The sequence below is a fragment of the Myodes glareolus genome, chromosome 2, assembly GCF_982192425.1.
Source record: "Myodes glareolus chromosome 2, mMyoGla1.1, whole genome shotgun sequence".
Taxonomy (NCBI): domain Eukaryota; kingdom Metazoa; phylum Chordata; class Mammalia; order Rodentia; family Cricetidae; genus Myodes; species Myodes glareolus.
The window spans coordinates 132,518,935-132,536,991 of record NC_142027.1 but is presented as its reverse complement, the minus strand read 5'-3'; the positions used below and the strand labels follow the sequence as shown (position 1 = coordinate 132,536,991).

At 51.2% G+C, this 18,057-nt stretch overlaps 1 protein-coding gene across 4 annotated transcripts; it reads right to left on the bottom strand.

Annotated features, from left to right (window-relative positions):
* Positions 1-2,742: 2,742 nt before the first annotated feature.
* Tchp (trichoplein keratin filament binding) lies at positions 2,743-17,756 on the bottom strand. Of its 4 annotated transcripts, none has more exons than XM_048449765.3 (13): positions 17,625-17,756; positions 16,744-16,937; positions 16,222-16,432; positions 14,565-14,621; positions 12,219-12,287; positions 10,856-11,029; positions 10,060-10,172; positions 9,872-9,938; positions 8,723-8,895; positions 7,461-7,542; positions 5,905-6,090; positions 5,142-5,285; positions 2,743-4,342 (listed from the first exon to the last, which is right to left on the bottom strand). In XM_048449765.3, the coding sequence occupies exons 2-13, from the start codon at positions 16,935-16,937 to the stop codon at positions 4,310-4,312; spliced, it is 1,503 nt and encodes a 500-aa protein (XP_048305722.3). In that variant the 5' UTR covers positions 17,625-17,756; the 3' UTR covers positions 2,743-4,309. The 4 variants fall into 4 exon arrangements, with proteins under 4 accessions (XP_048305722.3, XP_048305713.3, XP_048305705.3 ...); XM_048449756.3 differs by having other exon boundaries at positions 17,514-17,731; XM_048449748.3 differs by having other exon boundaries at positions 17,561-17,731.
* Positions 17,757-18,057: the final 301 nt, after the last annotated feature.

The following is an 18,057-nucleotide window of genomic DNA, read 5'->3' as shown; positions in this document are numbered from 1 at the left end:
CGAGGCTCAGCAGCGAGTGCCATCATGTGCTAAGCCATCACCAGCTCTGTTTTATTTTTAAAATTACATTCAAAGGCTACAGCTGTTCTCTGAGGAAAACTATAGACAAATACCCAATGAGAAGAGTGTGGCTAGGGATGTGGCCGTTGGTAGAGTGCTCACCAAACATGAACAAAGCCCTGGCTAGGTTCCACTTTCCATGTCACATAAACTGACAGAATGAATATAGAATAAAAAATACCATTTATCCTTTTAGAAATCACCACAGTGCATATTGTTTCCTTAAAATTGGAATTCCAAAATTACTGCTTTCCAGAAACTTTTTAACCTACTCAGGCCTGACTGATCTCTAGAACTTGGTTTGTAAGTTTGGTGCTGTCTTGGTGAATATGTAGCACCCTGGACTCCAACGGCCTATGTTGGCACCTTAGTGAGTGAGCCGTGTCTTTGTCCCAGGCTATTTCCTGGGCCAGGATGTAGGCAGCCCCTGCAGGCCAGTGACTTCCACTCCAGGTGTGTGTCTGTGAAAGGTCCCACAGCAGCGTGAGAAGACAGACGGATGGAGTGCAGGAAATCCATCTGGAACAGTGCTGAGGTGGGAGGCTCGGGGACCCCAGGTTGCAGTCAGCTGTGTACATAGGGTTTCTGGGTGGTGATGGAGTCTGAACCTCTCTGATGACTGTTGAGTGGGGACCCAGGCACCTTGTAACTCGTGGTGGAGAATGTAGGAGTTGGGCGTGAGGCTGCGATCCCATGAGACACTGATGTGGAGGCTAGTGAAAACCAGAGGTCTGCCTCATGTCATCCTGAAAGGCCTGGGAGGTGTCAAGGCTTGATCCTTCAGGGCTGCACTCCTGAGGTGACAACTGGAAGAGGCTAGTGTCACTGTAGGTGTGCTCAGAGATGCTCACTTCTTGACTTCCGTGTGTGTGTGTGTGTGTGTGTGTGTGTGTGCATGTACGCACATACATGTGCACTAGTTGCAGGTGTCTGTTCTCTCCTCCCACCGCATGGTTCTTGAGGGCTAAAATCATTAGGCTTGGCAACAAGAGCCTCTAACTCCTAAATCATCTTCCTGGTCCCTGAGAAAGCAATTTCTATCCACAGCCCAGAAAGGTTCAGAAGCAACTATGTGAGCTGGAAGCCAAGAGCAGGGCCGTGGCCAGTCAGGTCTCGATGCCACTTCAGCATCAAGTGGCATGAACGATAGACAGTGTGACCCAGAGTGGGGACTCTCACAGATGCCCCGCCTCCCATGACTAGGGACAGAGAGCTGCAGATGTGGGGCCTGCGGACATGGAGCTGCGGACGTGGAGCTGCGGATGTGGAGCGCCGCCCAAAAATGAGCACTGCAGGGCTTCATGAGGCTTTGTGCCCTCCAGAGCCTGCGGATGTGAAGCCTGCAGACATGGAGCTGCAGATGTGGGGCCTGATCATCCAGAGTCCTTCAGGCAGCTTTAGAAAAAGGTGGAGCCAAAGAAAAACGAGTAAAGAAACAACAGTGTGCGGGGCAGTGGTGGCGCGTGCCTTTAATCCCAGCACTCGTGAGGCAGAGGCAGGCGGATCTTTCTGAATTTGAGGTCAGCCTGGTCTACAGAGCTAGTGCCAGGACAGGTTCCAAAGCTACACAAAAACCCTGTCTCAAAAAACAGACAGTGTATCTGTGCACTCAGCTATGTGGACTGAAAACAAAGGAAGCATGTGACTGTGTCCTGGTGATCACAAAAGTAATGTCCCCTTCCTGAAAGACAATGATATCAAACTCCACATGGCTGAACCCAGGTCAAGCCATGGAGAACTGTAAGGGCCAGTGTTTTTCAAAAGCATCACAATAGGCCTGCAAGTGATGCTTATGTCATGAACTGAAAGCTACCTAAAACCTAGCTGGCAGGAAAACACTTCCTGTCCATGAACCGGGCTGTGGCCAGGCAGGTGAGGCAGAGGCTGGTGGATCTCTGATTCGTCTACCGAGTTCTAGGACAGCCAAGGCTACACAGAAACCTGGTCTCGATAGACCAAAAGAAAACAAAGAGGATGGCTGTGTCGCCTTCCTGTGGCACCATGGTCTGTCTCATGCACTGCTGTCCATGTCTGTGGCTAAATCCACTGTCTGAGTCCTGCCGGGGTTCTTCCCTGGGGAGCTGCGGCTGAGAGCAGCACAGAGGACAGGCTGTATAATATCCACCACTCTGTGGCCACGGTGGTTGCAACCCATCTCTATTACAGAATGGGAGAGGAACCTACTGAAGGAAATCTTGCACCGTTTTAAGTCAAACAGGGTCATGCGCTACACAATGACATGTCAGTAACAGGCATGGAGGACTGTCCTAGGGGCAGTGTTGGCTTGTAGAAGTCCGTCTGCACAATGATTAAGTACCACACTTCTCACAGGACACAGCTGCCCTCGGTGTGACTGTCCACACCTACAAACACACTGGCAGTTAGAGGCATGAGCTGTCTGCAAAAACAAGACAGCCCTGAATTCAGAAAAAGCAGCACAACTCCGTTTGTAGGGGAAATGTTTAAAACATTTAAAACCAGAGGCCAGCGAGGCGGCTCAGCAGTTAAAGGCACTTGTCACACAAGCCTGATGGCCCCAGTTCATCCCCAGGACCTTCATAAAGGTAGGAGAGGTGACTGCACACAAGTTTCCTCTAACCCCACTGCACATCATCACACAAAAGTACATGTGTATACATATATACACGCACGCATGCGTGCACAAACAATGATACAACAACATAGAGAACCAGTGGGACATCATTTTAATGCTAGTAAAAACAATGTTTGTCCAATAAACCTTCAGTCACTCGTGTGTAGTGTTTGGCCACTTGGGGTCTAGCCTGGAGCAGTATACAACCATTAGTGATACTCTGTGGTTCCCATAGAAATATGAGGGAAAAGCCAGGCATAGTGGCACATGCCTGTAATCCCATGACTTCAGAAGCAGAGGCAGGTAGATCTCTGTGAGTTCGAGGCCAGCCTGGTCTATATAAAGTAAGTTCCAGGACAGACACAGAAAAACAGTGTCTCAAAAACAAAGAAATAAAGGGCGAGGGTACCACTTTCACAAGAAAAGTGAATGTAACCTATGAAATGTGACCAGGGGAAGACCGTGATGTGGATGTATGCATTGGCCTCTTAAGTTCCCTCCTACAGCAGTGACAGCCTGTGCTTTGGTTCACAATTAGTGAGCATTAGAAAAGGCGGGAACTCACAAGTGCCTAATGAAAATGTTGCGCAGGGGCCACATCCGAGAACCACAGTGAGAAATGAGGAGACAGGATGGGGTTGCACAGTGGGAGGGAGGAAAGCGACGCAGCCCTCGGACCTGGGCTGTTTCTGTAACCAGAGAGAAGGCCCTGTAATTAGCTAGAGTTCACTGAGGTATGGAATCTGGAATACAATAATGAAAACTGAATCCCAGAGGAAGGGCATGGAAAAGTACAAGTCATAAAGATACCACTGATGTTGCAAAGATCACAGCTTGTCTGCAGAAGAGAGCTGGGAACTGAGCACATGGGTCCAACAACAGGAGGATGGGCTGATCTGTGGTTCTCCAGGGTCACACGCTCCTCTGGGCACATAATTCCCACAGGGCTACATACAGGCCTTCCCCAGACTCTGGAGAACCTAGTATTGCCCCTGCCTTTACCAGGCTCGCCCACCAGGTGACCTTGAGGACTCTTTTTCGGGTGGCATGCTCTAATGCTCTGTGGGACTTGTTTCTTTCTGGTGGAACCGGGGCTGGGGCTAGACTGAGGACCATAGGCTGCCAGGGAAGCCATCCACACACCAGCCCACGGGAATTCTCACAGCACTTCCAGAACAAGGAGCTTCTTTGTCGCCGGTTTTTCCTGACACCCAGGCTGCCAGGCTCTTACACAATACACACACACATGATCCTTGAGAGCTCCGCAACTAATAACCTGAAATAACTGCACCCAGACCTACAAGTCTACCTTCAACAGAACAACTTATTAAAGCCTAACAGGCCCCCTCCTCTCTCTGCCTGGTCCTCCCCAGGGCTGATATGTGCAGGCGCAACGAGGGGAACCTACACATCCCATCCTTGGAATACCACTTGTTCTTAGTAGCTCTGTCTGTAAGACCTGTCTGGGTGAAGAAAGCAGGGGAGGTGCTCACTGGGTGCTGCACACCTAAGGCATCTTGACATCTAGCTGGACCATGATGTGCCTGAACAGGCCTGGTCAAACGACACAGCAGCACCCTGAGCCCTGGCCAGAACAAGTACGGTACAAATGTCTGGAGTTTTCTATCAAGTTGGCATGCTTCCGTGTGCTTAACGTCAGTCCCAGGCAATTTTGGGGTGTCCATAAGGCTGGAAAAAAAAAGAAAGTATACAATTTATCAGATCAACAGTCTGCAACTCTGGGAACTGACCTCTTGCTCTGTTAGGAGCGCGTGACTGAGCTTTAACTTCCGGCTGAGAAAGCCCTGACTCTGAGCCACAGATGAGGCACTCTGTGTGCCCTGTGAAGCCCTGACCCTGGCACTCTGGAAATGCTCCTCCCTGTGCTTGGAGCCCTCTGCTGGTGGAACGCTGAAGTTCTACAGCAAACGGAAGAGTCTTACTCCACCCCAGCACTCACTCTGACAGGGAAGCAGTCAGCCCTTTCTCTGCAGCACACACCCCTCAGAATGCCAGAGGCCAGGTGGCCCGAGTCCCTCCACCCACTCTAGAGAGCCTAATCCAGGCATGGCAGCCTCCCAGGTGCCCTGCTCAGGGCTCACACAAGTCACTCAGGAACAACACATAAAATGCATAGAAAGAGGAAGTAGAGGGAAAGGGGAGGCAGCTAAGTCGTCTCCTGTCTCCTGGCTTCACTGGGCAACCGGCACCTGGTCCTGTTGTCAGCTCTCACCAGCGATGGCCATCATTCTTCTAGATCATACTTTGTCCAACAGGGTGGACAGGTACAAGACCAGCGATCAGGCCCTCTGTCTTTGCAAAGGAGGAAGCAGCAGGAACCAGAGCCAAACCATTCGGACCACTTGAGGCCCAGTCAAGGAATGGCCTTTGTACTGAGTCTATAACCAGTGAGAAGACAGACACAAGGGAGGGGACAGGAGAGCCCAGGATGGGGCCGCGGTGGCCAGATCACCTGGCGGGTGCCTACCTTGGGCCTGTAGCCCTCCTCAGCCATGGTCTTGGCCTCCTGTTGTAGCAGAGCATCGGAGAGCTGTTCCGCCCTCCTGATCTCCTCCTCTTCCTCCTTCACCTGCTGGGCTGCTTCCCAAGCCTGGAGCTGGTGTTCTGCGACCTGGACACCAAGAACACAGTCACTAGAGACGAGGCCCACGGGGCCGAGCCCTGCCTCTGAGCAAGGAGGCAGATGGCAAGTGCCAGCAGCCAGGATGAGAACCTGAGGCCATGGAGACGGTGCTGTGGACCTTGTAAAAACTCCGTATGCAGAGGTGTGTTTGGAAAGCAATGAGGTAGGAAAAAGTAACCGTGACCATCAGCATGGTCCCCACAGAGACTAAGGAACCAGAATAGTGCCTGTGCCACTGAGACATGGCTCAGCAGTTAGAACAAACTGTCCTTACAGATGAGCCGAGTTCAGTTCCTAGCAAGCTCAGGTGAGTGGCTCTCACCTGCCTGTGACTTAGCTTCAAGAGATCCAGTGCCTTCTACTGGCCTCCTTGGGCAATCACACAAGTACACAAACCCATATTCAAACACATAACTCTTTTAAAATGCCAGGGCTGCTATAGAACCCAAAAGGTATTTGGATGTGAGTGAGCAAAGAACTGAGTCACGGAACTCGGAGCGCTGTCCTGCAGTGTCCTGAGAACCTCGTGGGGCCTGCTATCCTCCCCCGCTCTCCTCCCACCTCTGTGTCCTGACCTGTGGAGACTGCCCTCACCCTCAGCACCAACCTGGGCTTCCAGCTCTTGCTTTCTGGCTGACTTCAGCTCTTCCCTCTCCTCCTTTGCACGCTGAGCTGCCTGCCTTGCCTCCTCCAGACTCTGGATGAGTTTTTCCCTGTGTTTTAGGGTCTCTTCTTGTGCCCGCCGGTTCTGCTCGATCTTTTCTTGTATCTGCTGCTGCCTCCCTGTCAGAACCTGGCCAAGGGGAAACGAAGGTTTGCATTTCAGGTGAAGACACCAGTCCAAGCTTCACACTGGCTGCAGCCTCATCTGTATCAATCCAGCCTCATCTTCACACACAGGCAGCAGACCTGAGCCAAGGCCCAGTGTGGGTCACTGCTCTTTCCCAGACATTTTAACTATCCTGGTTACTTTTGTTTGTTTCCAACTCTCCAAAAGCTAGAGTCACCTGGGATGAGGCGTGTCAGTCAAGAAAATGCCACCACAAGGTTGGCCTACAGGCCAGTCAGCGGGGCACTTTCCTAGTTTAAGAATATGAAACATCACTGTGGGTGGTGCGACCCCTGGGCAGATGGTCCTAAATTGTATAGAACAGCAAGCTAAGCCAGTCAGGAGGGGCAAGTCAGTAAGCAGCACCCTTCATGGCCTCTGCATCAGCTCCTGCCCCGGATCCTGCCCCGACTGCCCTCCGTGATGGACTGTGACCTGAGAGGTTTAAACCTCAATAACCCTTTCTTGTCCAAACTGGTTTAAATCATGTATTTTATCATAGCAATAGAAACCCTAGCCAAGACAGCAACCTGAAGGGCACAGCAGTGTGAAGGGGGAACACTGGGGGCCCTCTCCACAGGTACACAGGAGCCTCAGGCTGCCAGTGGCAAGCCCAGCCGACGGGATGCAGTCACGCCATCCTCTGTGACTCCAAGTAGCAAACACCTGCTACTGTTTGGAACCTGGGCCTGGTCCCAGAGCAGTGAGATGTAGTAGCCCTGGCCCAGGAATCAAGAAGCCACAAGACACACCTGACACCTGCACTGTCCGAGCAGGGCACATACTGTGGCCACAACCAGGGAAAACTGCACTGAGGAAGATTGGGAGCCACAAGGTACATGCAACACACTGAGCACATGGAACTCAGCGTTCCAGCCCACTTCAGCACAGCATCAGTGCAGGGCTGACAAAGGCTCCCAGCCAGGTTCCCTGCAAGCCTTGCACACTGCTGGTTGCTGGCCCCAGGGAACACGTATTCCTGCATGAAGGTGCCCTGCAAGTGACTCAGAGAATATCCACCCAAGGAGGGAGGAAGGGCTGCAGATGCAGCCGCTCAGTGTTGGCTGATGCATTTCGAGAGGTGTGCTGGTGAAAAGGCATGGACTCAAACAGCACTGTGGGAACCACCCATGGAGTTAGGAAGCCATGCGCGAGTCACAGGAGACAGAAGAGGGCTCTAAGGACGGCCCACTTGTTCTTGCTCTATGTCTGAGCATTACCTACAGAGAGACTTAAATGCTACTTAAGATAACCAGAGCAGATTTAGTCAGCAGGGTTGCACACATCCCCACCCCTGGGACCAATAGCCTTCCAAGTCCCTCAGCTGGAATTACCTCATTCATCAGTCTGTCCCGTGCACTTTGCTCGCGAGCCCACTCTGCTTCTCTCTTTTCCCACATCTCCTTGGCCTCCTCCCTAGACAGACACAAGGGGACAACAGAAGTTCTACACCACCACCAAAGGCAGGGATGGCTGACAGCACACACAGAGGCTGAGCTCCAGGCAAACACACCCACGCCAAGGACAGCACTTCTGTGGTCGTTTAGGTCATCACTTAATATTTCATCTCCTTAAATTAAAAAAAAAAAGTACCACAGTCATTTAGCACTGAGGTAAATAAACATAGGACCAGAGACGGGAGGGGGAAGGCACTACCTGTGCCCACGCCCAAACACCACCCTCCGAGGATGGCTGCTGGCTCACCTGGCAGCAGCTAGCAACCTCCTTGGGTCTCCAAGGGCTGTATAACCACCACTTGGCTGAATGTCAGGGCCAAGAACACTATCTGGATATCTGGTGTGGGACAATGGTCTGTATTCAGTCAATTATATTTTAAATAAACACTGATTGGTCAGTATCCAGGCAGTAAGTATAGGCGGGACAACCAGACAAGAAGTAGAGGCAGGTCAATGAGAACAGAAGAATTCTGGGAAGAAGAAAGCCCATTCCTCTGAAGTCCCAACCCAGCCACAGAAGAAGCAGGATGTGACTGCCTTACTGAATAAGGTACCGAGCCACGTGGCTAACATAGACAAGAATGGGCTAATATAAGTTATAAGAGTTAATAAGAAGCCTGAGCTAATGGGCCAATCAGTTTATAACTAATGTAGACCTCTGTGTGATTTCTTTGGGACTTAATGATTGCGGGAACCAGGCAGGACAGAAACCCCTGCAACAGATATCCATGCATAGCGCCTGTTATTTGGCTATTTCCATCTGTGAGGTAGACTTTTAGATCCCAAAGCTGGGCACATAGGCCAGAGTCCTAGTCCTGGGCCCCATGGAGAGCAGCCAAGGCAACATGGTGGGGCTGTCTTCAGGAGCACATTAGAATCCAGGCTGATGTTACAGACCTTAGAAGCATAAACATTTCTATGATGGAAGCAATCTCCTCACGTGGTTTTGAGACTTTAGATGAGCAGCTCACTACTCTGAGCCCGAGTGGCTTCCACCCTGAATAACATCAGCTACAAGAAAAAACGTGTTCCCTGGGGATGCCGAGCTACAAGGGGAGATGTGAGAACAAAGGTGGCCCACCCAGTGACCTGAGGGCATCTCACAGAGGCAGGGGAGAGGCCAGCAGATGCCCCCTCACCTCAGCAGTAGCTGCAGCTCTGCCTCCCGAGCTTTCTCCAGCTGCAGCTGCTCCTCGATGACCTGCTTCATCCAGGCTGCATCGGCCAGGGCCTGCTCCCGCCGCGCCAGTTGGACACGCTGCAGCTCATCTTCCTTCTCCAGGAGTGCCTGCAGGATCCGCCCATCTGCCTCCTGGAGGAAGGGGTGTGGCCATGGATGGTGGGGCCAAGTGAGTTCTGCTCTATGCTCGGACAGAGGAGCCCGCCTCGCTGCTCAGCCCCTTCTGCATGTCCCACAGATGTAGCCATGCAGGGCTTGATGCATTCTCAGGACAGAAGGGAAGGGGCCGGATTGCTTCTGGGTAACCACAAGGTCTGCTTCAGGCACTGCACTGGCCCAGAAGCTTCCCACTAAGGTGACGCCTACCACCTGTGCCACCAGAGGCGCATGCCCCTGGACGTGCAGAACACATTTTAAAACGCCTTTTGGCCTCAGTTCTTAGAAGGGGGTACAGCTGTGTATGGACACAAATACATGCACAACTGCTAACGGCAGCTCTACTGGAAATGGGAAAACCAGAAACAAAATGCCCACTGGCAGGAAGTGACTTATTATCTATGTCTACATAACTCAACACTACAATAAAAAGGTGAGGGGAACTCAGGAGTGGGGGCAGAATAGTGGCACCAGATCTATGGTCTGACCGAAGGAGGCAGACAGCCAGGAGGTCCGAGTGTGCTCACCCACAAGCTCATTGAAGTACATGACAGGATCAGTGCCAATAAGAAGCCTAACCAGTGTTCGCTAAAAACAAATGTGCTGAGCAACACAGCTCAAAGGACACTGGGACTTGAGCACCAGAGGAACCGCCTCTCTATGGGTGTGAACAGACAGGAGAATGTGAACCAAAGCAGCCAGCTCTGGAGATGGGCAAGAACCACGCTCGGCGCCTCACTGAACCAGAATCAGGCACTTTGTTCCATGTGTCCACACTGCGAAATGACTGCTAGTTAAGCAAACTAACATCTGCATCATCTCCAGCGTTTCTCCCATCAACACCTGAGGACCAGGCCAGTGAGATGGCCCATCTGTGCTTTAATTCTCCTGAGGATGCGCTCAGGTCCTGAGCAGTGAAAACTCTGCTTCCAAAGGACGTCGGTTCACTCACCAGTTCCTCCTGGATCTGCTGGGTCCGCCTATGGAGCTGGGCATTGTACTGATGTCTCAAGAAGCGCCTAAGGTGGGAATCGAGCAGCTTCAGTCCGGCATGACCAATCGACAACTGCTCCACCAGCCACACTCCCTCTGGTTCTGCGGAGACCCACCCTCCGGGAAGAGCCCAGGCTTCCCACACACCCCAGCTCAGCCTTGCACCGGAGAGCCGCCATCTGCCGTCTGTCTTCCTCCAGTCTCTCCAGCTCCCAGTGCTGCTTCAGCAGGTTCTCTTGCTCCTTCTTCAGCTTGGATGCCTGTGGTTACAATAGTAAGCCCAAGGAAGATGGGTCATCAAGTGTCATCGCCATCTCTGGCAAGCTCTACAAGAGCACAGCCTGGCCTCCTCATGGACCCTCCATGGAATTCCGAGTCCCACCTTAACTAAACTATCCTACAAGCCTGGCCCAGTCCAAGAGACTCCGAGTGCTGGTCTACGCTTACTCCAATTTCTGTTTCCTCAGCGCACACAGCAGCCTTGCTCAGGCCCTGTCTCTAGGATCTAGAATTAGTGATGGACAGTCTCTAGTTACTAAAACACTGGGGCTAAGGAAAAGGGAAACAGAGACCAAAGAGGTGAGGCCTCCTCCATCTGAACAGCAGACTCAGGAGACCAGTGTTGTCAAAGCCAGCCTCCTGGACCAGAATCCCTGATAGCTCCCATCCTGAGACCCAGACCTGCTACCAGGAGAATAGTGTACTAGAGCATGCTCCACTGGAAAACCCCGATCCAGTGGTCAGGTGAGCCACTAGGCTGTCAATGTCCCAAAGTCTGAGTGTGCCATGGAGGGTCACAGCAGAGCCGAGAAGGAACACACACACGAGAGGAGAGCATCCAGCTCTAGAGTGGGGATCCGTGCACAGAACCCCACCACTGCTGCCATCTCAGAACGGCTTTAAATATGCCCGTTTCCCACTCAGGCCAGGACGACCCCCTCACCTCCATCTCCTTCTGCTTCAGCTCCTCCATCTGCTGACGCAACGCTTCGGCTTGAAGCTTCCCCTCCAGCTGCCTCCTCTCTTCCTCGGCTTTCATCCGTTCCATGGCTTCTCTGCGGGCTGCTTCATACTCATTTTCAAACCGCTTGATCTCCTGCTCCTCGGCGGCTTCTTGCTACAAGAGGGCAACACTATCAACATGCAGCCAGCAGAGACTCAGCTCCCAGCTGCCATCCAGCTGCTGTAAGACCCAGGTAAGCTCAGCCTGGAACCCCACTGATCCACACATGCTGTGGACTCACCCCCAGAGGAGCTGCAGTAAGCTAGGGTTGCTTGCCTGCGATGTGGGTTTATGATGCTGTGGCCAGAGAGATGGCTCAGCAGTTAAGGGCTGAGCAGAGTTCAGTTCCCAGCACCCACATCAGGCTCCTGCAGTCACCAGGGGCTCCAGCTCCTGGTGATCTGATGTCCTTGTCTGGCCTCTCAGACACCATTATACATGTGGTACACACTCAAACACATTGCAGAAAAAGAAAAAGTAAGTAAGAATTAGAATCCTGGCGCTGGAGAGATGGCCCCAGCATTACGAGCACTGAGGACCTGGGTTCAATTCCCAGAACCCACATGAAGCTCACAGCAGTCTGTAACTCCAGTTCCAGAGGGTCCAACACCCTAATCTGGCCTCCACAGGCACCAGACACAGCAGGCAAAATGCCCATACACTGAAGAATAACTTTTTAAAAGATTTTAATTAAAAAAAACTAGTCAAAGCCAGGTGGTGGCGGTGCACACCTTTAATCCCAGCACTTGGGAGGCAGAGGCAGGCGGATCTCTGTGAGTTTGAGGCCAGCCTGGTCTACAGGAGCTAGTTCCTGGACAGGCTTCAAAACTACAGAGAAACCTTGTCTCGGAAAAAACAAATGAACAAAAAAAAGAAAAGTTGGTCAAAGTGGCACATGCTTATAGTCTCAGTACCAGGGAAGGGGAAACTGGTGAGTCCCTGTAGGTCCTCGGTAGTCCACCGGGAAAGAGACCTTATCTCAAAAAAGGTGGCTGGCTCCTCAGGAGCATCACCTGAGGTTCTCCACTGACTATCACATGCACATACCTGCACACACACCCACATGTGTGCCTGCACACACCTACACACACCCCCATACATGCACACACCTGCATACACACCCACACAGGCATGTACACACCTGTACACACAGACACATCCATGAATATGCATGTAGGCACACACAAAGCAAATATTCAGGCTGCATACGCAGCAAGCATCTAGACAAAAGCATAGAAACAAGACCCAGTGAGAGGTGGGGAGGAAGCCACAGCACAGCATGGAAGGGGCACACATCACACACCTGTTTTTTTTCTTCTTTCTGTGTTGCCCAAGAATTTATCACATGCTTCTTGTGAAGGTCCAACTCAACCTAAGGATGAGGAAGAGAGACTATTAATTTCCCTGTGGGCTTGTGTGAGACTGAAGTGGCCTGCGGCTGTCTGGGCTGACTGCTGGAACCTGACCATGACTGTGAACTTGGAGTGAAAGGCGACCCCAAGAACAGTCTGAGTGAGGGCCAGTGAGACACCCAAGGTGTAAAAGCATGCTGCAAACCCGACTATGTGAAACGCAGGATGTGGAGGCACATGTGTGTGGTAAGAGGGGAGGCAGAAACGAGAGAACAGACTCAAGCTTGGAGTGCTCGGCTGAGTGGCAGAAAGAAGACAAACCCTGCCTCAGCGAGGTGGGAGGAGGGAAATGACCCCCAAAGTTGTCCTCTGACCTCCACACAGTCGCCAGGGCACACTTGTGCCTCTCACACACGCAGTAATCCATAAAATCATCAACAACACAACCAATCTGCACACTCAGCAGGTAGAAAACCAAAGGACCAGCTGCTTCTAAGCCCAGTTTACAACCTGAACAGACGGGCCAAAGTGCACTCCCGAGCCCCGGGTGAGCAGGATGCATTTCTCAGGAACTGCGATTTGAAAGGAGCCCAGGAGACAGCTCGATGGAGCAGAGCCAGCCCTGAGCTCAGGTCACCAAAACGTCCCTAACAAAGTAGTAGCTTAGATCAGGCTGGCCTTGAACTCACAGACCTGCCTGCCTCTGCCTCCTCCTCAGTGCTGAGATTAAAGGAGTAAACCAGAGCCTGGTGGATGGTGGCAAGAGCCTTTAAGCTCAGCACTTAGGAGGCAGAGGATCTATGTGCTCAAGGCCAGCTTGGTCTACATAAGGAGTTCCAGGCTAGCTAGCCAGGGCTACATAGTAAGACCCTGTCTCAAAAAAAAAAAAAAAAAAAAAAAAAAAAAGAGTGAACCATCCCACTCAGCTTTCTCATTTTTTACATTTTTTTTATTTAGTGTACATATATGTGCATGTGTGTGTGTGTCAGAGGACAGTTTGTGGGAGTTGGTTCTCTCCTTTTACCCTGTCGTTCCTGGGATGAAACTCAGGTTACCAGGTTTGGCAGCAAACACCTTCAACTGCTGAGCCCATCTCACCTGGAAATTGCTACTGGCAATTTCAAGACATAAGGAGCTACATAAAATGGCGAACCAAACTTGTACAAACACTGCTGAAGTGTATAAACATTATCAGCAACAGGCTTAACATCCTCCAGCCAGTCTGCTCAGTGATCTAAACCAAGACATTCTCCCTCTGTTCCCAGGTCTCAGACTCCTGTTTCCTCCATCCCCGTCTGGGCCTCCACCTTAGGAACCCAACAGCAGTGCGTGCACACACACACACCCCAGCCCAGCTAACTCCAACAATGCTGCCAAAAAGAGTACCCAGGATGCAGCTGTGCAGGGGTGCCCCAGGATGCAGCTGGGAAAGGATGCCCTAGGATGCAGCTGGGAAGGGGTGCACCCCAGGATGCAGCTATGAAGGGGTGCCCCAGGATGCAGCTGTGCAGAGGTGTCCCAGGATGCAGCTGTGCAGAGGTGCCCCAGGATGTAGCTGGAAAGAGATGTCTCAGGATGCAGCTGTGGCCCTGCACACTGCTAAAGTGGTTCAGTGCCTCTGAAGGAGTTCAGGCAGTGCTGCTCAAGGTCTGGCCCCATCTGCTTAACCAGCTTCATCATTTCAGGACTCCTGCTATTGGGTACCACGGTTCCATCTGGCCCTTTCCAGCTCCCTGGCTCTGTTCTTGCACCACAGGCCAGGTCTTCCAGCCTCCTCCATCCAGAAGCCCCTTTCTTCACTCTGTACTACAGAACCCTTGTATACTCCTTCAGAAGCTGCTCTTAGAGATGTCCTGAGCCCTCCTGCCTAGGTTTCTGTAGCCTGTTGGGAAGAGGTCTGGGGTCAAAGAACATATCCCAATGGCAGTGTGTGCAGCAGAGTTCACGGCCACTGCTCAGTGCTGTCTGACCAGACCAGACCGTCTGCCTGGTGATCTTTCTTCCTCTGTATCAACCCAGCACAAATCCAGATTCAAAACCAAACAAAAGCTGGTGCAGTGGCACACACCTTTAATCCCAGCACTCATGAGGCAGAGGTAGGTGGAGGCGGATCTCTGTGAGTTTGAGGCCAGCCTGGTCTACAGAGTGAGATCCAGGGCAGCCAGGGCTACACAGAGAAACCCTGTCTCGAAAAACATAAACCAAACCAAAACAAAACAAAGCAAAATAAACAAAAAAAATCTGAAAGCACACTATCCCCTACCCAGGCAAAGCAATGCAAGGCTCTTAATTCTTACCTCTCGAAGCTTAGGGTTGTTTTTTTTCCAGTGATCATATAAAAGTTGTTCAGCAATCTGTCAAGAAAACACAAAAGGAATCTGACATCGCTGTTCAAATCCATTCATTTACACAAAGACAGAAGAAGTCAGTTGAGGCCATGACCTTCTCCATTCAGCAATATCAACAATCTGCCACTTAAGTCTGCTTTCCTTATACACACAAGTCTGGGGACAGGACATCAGAGCAGAATGGACCAAGAGTTAAGATCTGATGGTATGGCTTGGTCCCTTCTGGGAGTCTCCAAATACACAGCAAGTTGAAACACACAGACACTAGTTACCATAGCCACTTGATATAAAATAGTGTTCCCAGGCTTCTGTGGGACCACAGAACTGAACAGAGGAAGGAAGATTCACTCACAGTGACTTATAAGGCCGAGAAGGGAGCTACCACACACCAAACACTTCCCTTGAAGGCACTAAAGTGGGGGTGCTGGCCTTTTGTCTGCCCTCACTCTTGCTGGCAAGCTCAGGTTACTACGGTTGGTATTAACTCCAGCTTCTTACTAACAGAAAACTGTAAGTTAACCAGGCAGCGGTGCTGCACACCTTAATCCCAGCACTCAGGAGGCAGAGGCAGTTGGAGGTGGATCTCTGTGAGTTCAAGGCCAGCCTGGTCTACAGAGTGATTTTCAGGACAGCCAGGGCTACACAGAGAAACTCTGTCTCAGAAAAAGAAAGAAAAGAAAAGAAAAGAAAAGAAAAGAAAAGAAAAGAAAAGAAAAGAAAAGAAAAGAAAAGAAAAGAAGGAAGGAAGAATACAAAAGAAAGAAAAAAAGAAAGAAAGAGAAAGGAAAGAAGGAAGAATATGAAAGAAAGAAAGAAAGAAAGAAAGAAAGAAAGAAAGAAAGAAAGAAAGAGAAAGAAAGAAAAGGAGAAAAATCCTCCCAGACTTTAGCACCAGGCCAGATGTGCAAAGATATCCAAGCCTCGTGGGCTTGACAACTGCTGGTTCCTTTGTCTGTCTGTTGCGAGACAATCATTGTTGAAATACCTAACTACATGCTGAAAGTGCCAACAAGACATGGCTATCCTCCCCACCTTGTACAAATCTTTAGTGGCTGAATCTGAACTATTCCCCAGGCTTCACATTTTAGATTCTTGTTCCCAGTCAGGTAGGTTATTCACCTTTGATCCCAGCGTGAAGAAGTGAGACTTTGAGGCCAGGATGGTCTACAAAGAATGTTCCAGGCAAACCAGGACTGCATAGACTAGTTCAAAACAACAAACCCAACAGCAAAAATAATAGCTCCCCAGCTTGTGGCACTATTCAGAGAAGCTGGGGTACCTTTAAGGGATGAGGAATTAGCTGGTGGCAACAGCCCACTGGGGCATGTCTTTGAAGGTTATAGACTAACCCTCCTTCAAAAGTGCCCTCTGCTTCTTGAATGAACGTGATGTGAGCTCCAGTGGGCATGGCCTTCCGCATCGTGGATGGCTTGAGACCCTCTAAAACCATGAGCCCAAATAAACCTTTTCTCTCTAAAGAGTGCTTTTCCCATGGCCTCTACAGTCACCTGGTCATCTCATCTGACCAAGGCTCCCAAGAATAACCCCACAGATGCAACCATCGGCTCACGCCGTGGACACTCTCACTCTAACCAAGGCTAGGTACCAGTTTCCTTCGCTCTTCCCGGGCTGACTTCAGATCCCTGTGCTGTTCCTGGATTCTTTGTTCCCGCACGCTCATGTTCAACCTCAGCCCTTTCAGCTCAGCGGCCAGCAGCTCCTGCTCCTCCAGCACAAGCTGCCTGAGTCTCTCACGCCGGGCTTCCAGACTCATCCTCTTCTCCTCCTTCATCTTCTCACGATGGTAGGCGTGCATGCTAGGTAAGGAGCCCACTGTTCATCAGCCACACCCAGGCCAAAGTTTCATATGCATTTCTACATAAATTGTGGGGGGCGTGTATTTAAACACAAACACCTACAGAGAAAACAACTGCTCTGCATACATTTTATTTTTCAAAATACATGCTATTTCACTGGTTATTTCCCCCATACACCCCATTTTCCAGCTAGAATAGCATCACCACGTGGATTACTCATGCTGTCATAAGCCACAGTCCCTAGGCCCTGAGGCCACATCCCCTGAGCAGTTAGCGGTAGGAACCAGCAGGCAGGACACACCAATACTTGCCTCCGCTGGTAGGAGGTCTCGGAGCTCCATTGCGCCTGTTTGGAGCTGTGGATATCCGAAGTCCTGAAATAACGGCTGTTCTGTTCCCACTGCTGGCGAAGTTGGGCCTCCTGCTCTCGCTGGCGCTGGCGAGCTACTTTCTGATCCTGGGGTCTCTTCCTGGACCAGTAAAAGGGCAGCGTGGGGAGTGCCATCTGAAGGGACATCGGTGGGCAGAAACTGAGCCAGCTCCAAACTCAGGAACCCTCACTTGAATGCTCTCCTCTCTTTTATGAGGGGCGCTCGACCTTTGGCTGCACCTTTTGAACAGCTTTAAGACTCACATTCCCACCCTAGAACTGACTGACTGAAACTTTAGAACGAGGCCCATGCCAGCATGTTTTAATGATGTGCCACTAAGGATGCAAAGTATCAATTTAAATAAACCTGGACTGTGCCCAGCAGCGGGCCAGCCATTGTCAGGGACGTTACAGACACAAGAATTGTCCTGACAAGGCTGGAGTAGGCAACTGGGGATTTTTACACTCTGCATAAAATTACAGGGCGCAAGCAGGTCTCAGGGGCATGCCCCTGCAGTCCCAGGTACTTTGGAGGCGGACACAGGAAGAGATAGTTTGAGTTCAGGAGTTCAAAGCCAACCTGTCTCAAAAACAACAAAAATAACCAGAGACAATGATGTAAAGGTCAGTATGCACCAAGCACCTGACATACAACTTTTTACAGGTCCTGAGCGGCACCCGAGTCAGGTCAGTCCCCCGGACCTCTCTAACCTGCGACGATAGAGGACGCCTCGTCCTGCCCCTCGGCCCAGCCTAACCTCAGACTTGCACTTCTCTCGAGTTCGCGAAGAGTCGCCAGCCTAAGCTCGAGCACGCGCTCACCGGATCCGAGAGTCCCGCGGCGCCCGGGGCAGCAACGCCAGCCGTTTCCCGGTCGGTTGCCCGGCAGCCCGCCGGATCACGGAGCGCCGCGAAGGCCAAAGTACTTGCAGCGCAATACGACCGCTCGCTTGGAAAAAGAAGTAGTGGGGAATTTTACTCTGGCGCCCCTTCGTGGTGGGAGGGAAATCGACAGTAAGTTTTGCTAGTTCTTGAAGTAGGGAAAAGGGACGGGCCAAGACCAGTCTGTAAAGTGTTTCAGTGGGTGTCCCCATCATGGTCTTGACCTCTTTGCTCATATTCTCACTCCTCCCACTCTTCAGCTGAACTGTGGGGCTCAGCCCAGTGCTCCACTGCGGGTCTCTGCCTCTGCTTCCGTCAGTTGCTGGATGAAGGTTCTATGGTGACATTTAAGATACTCATCAATCTGACTACA

Excerpts from the sequence above, each read along its gene's own strand:
- Tchp (XM_048449765.3), bottom strand. The coding sequence starts at position 16,937 with ATGGCACTCCCCACGCTGCCCTTTTACTGGTCCAGGAAGAGACCCCAG. Across the intron at positions 12,288-14,564 it reads ACAACCCTAAGCTTCGAGAG|GTTGAGTTGGACCTTCACAA; the intron begins GTAAGAATTAAG and ends CCTCATCCTTAG. Across the intron at positions 4,343-5,141 it reads AGGAGGGCTACAGGCCCAAG|CCTTATGGACACCCCAAAAT; the intron begins GTAGGCACCCGC and ends TTTTTTTTCCAG.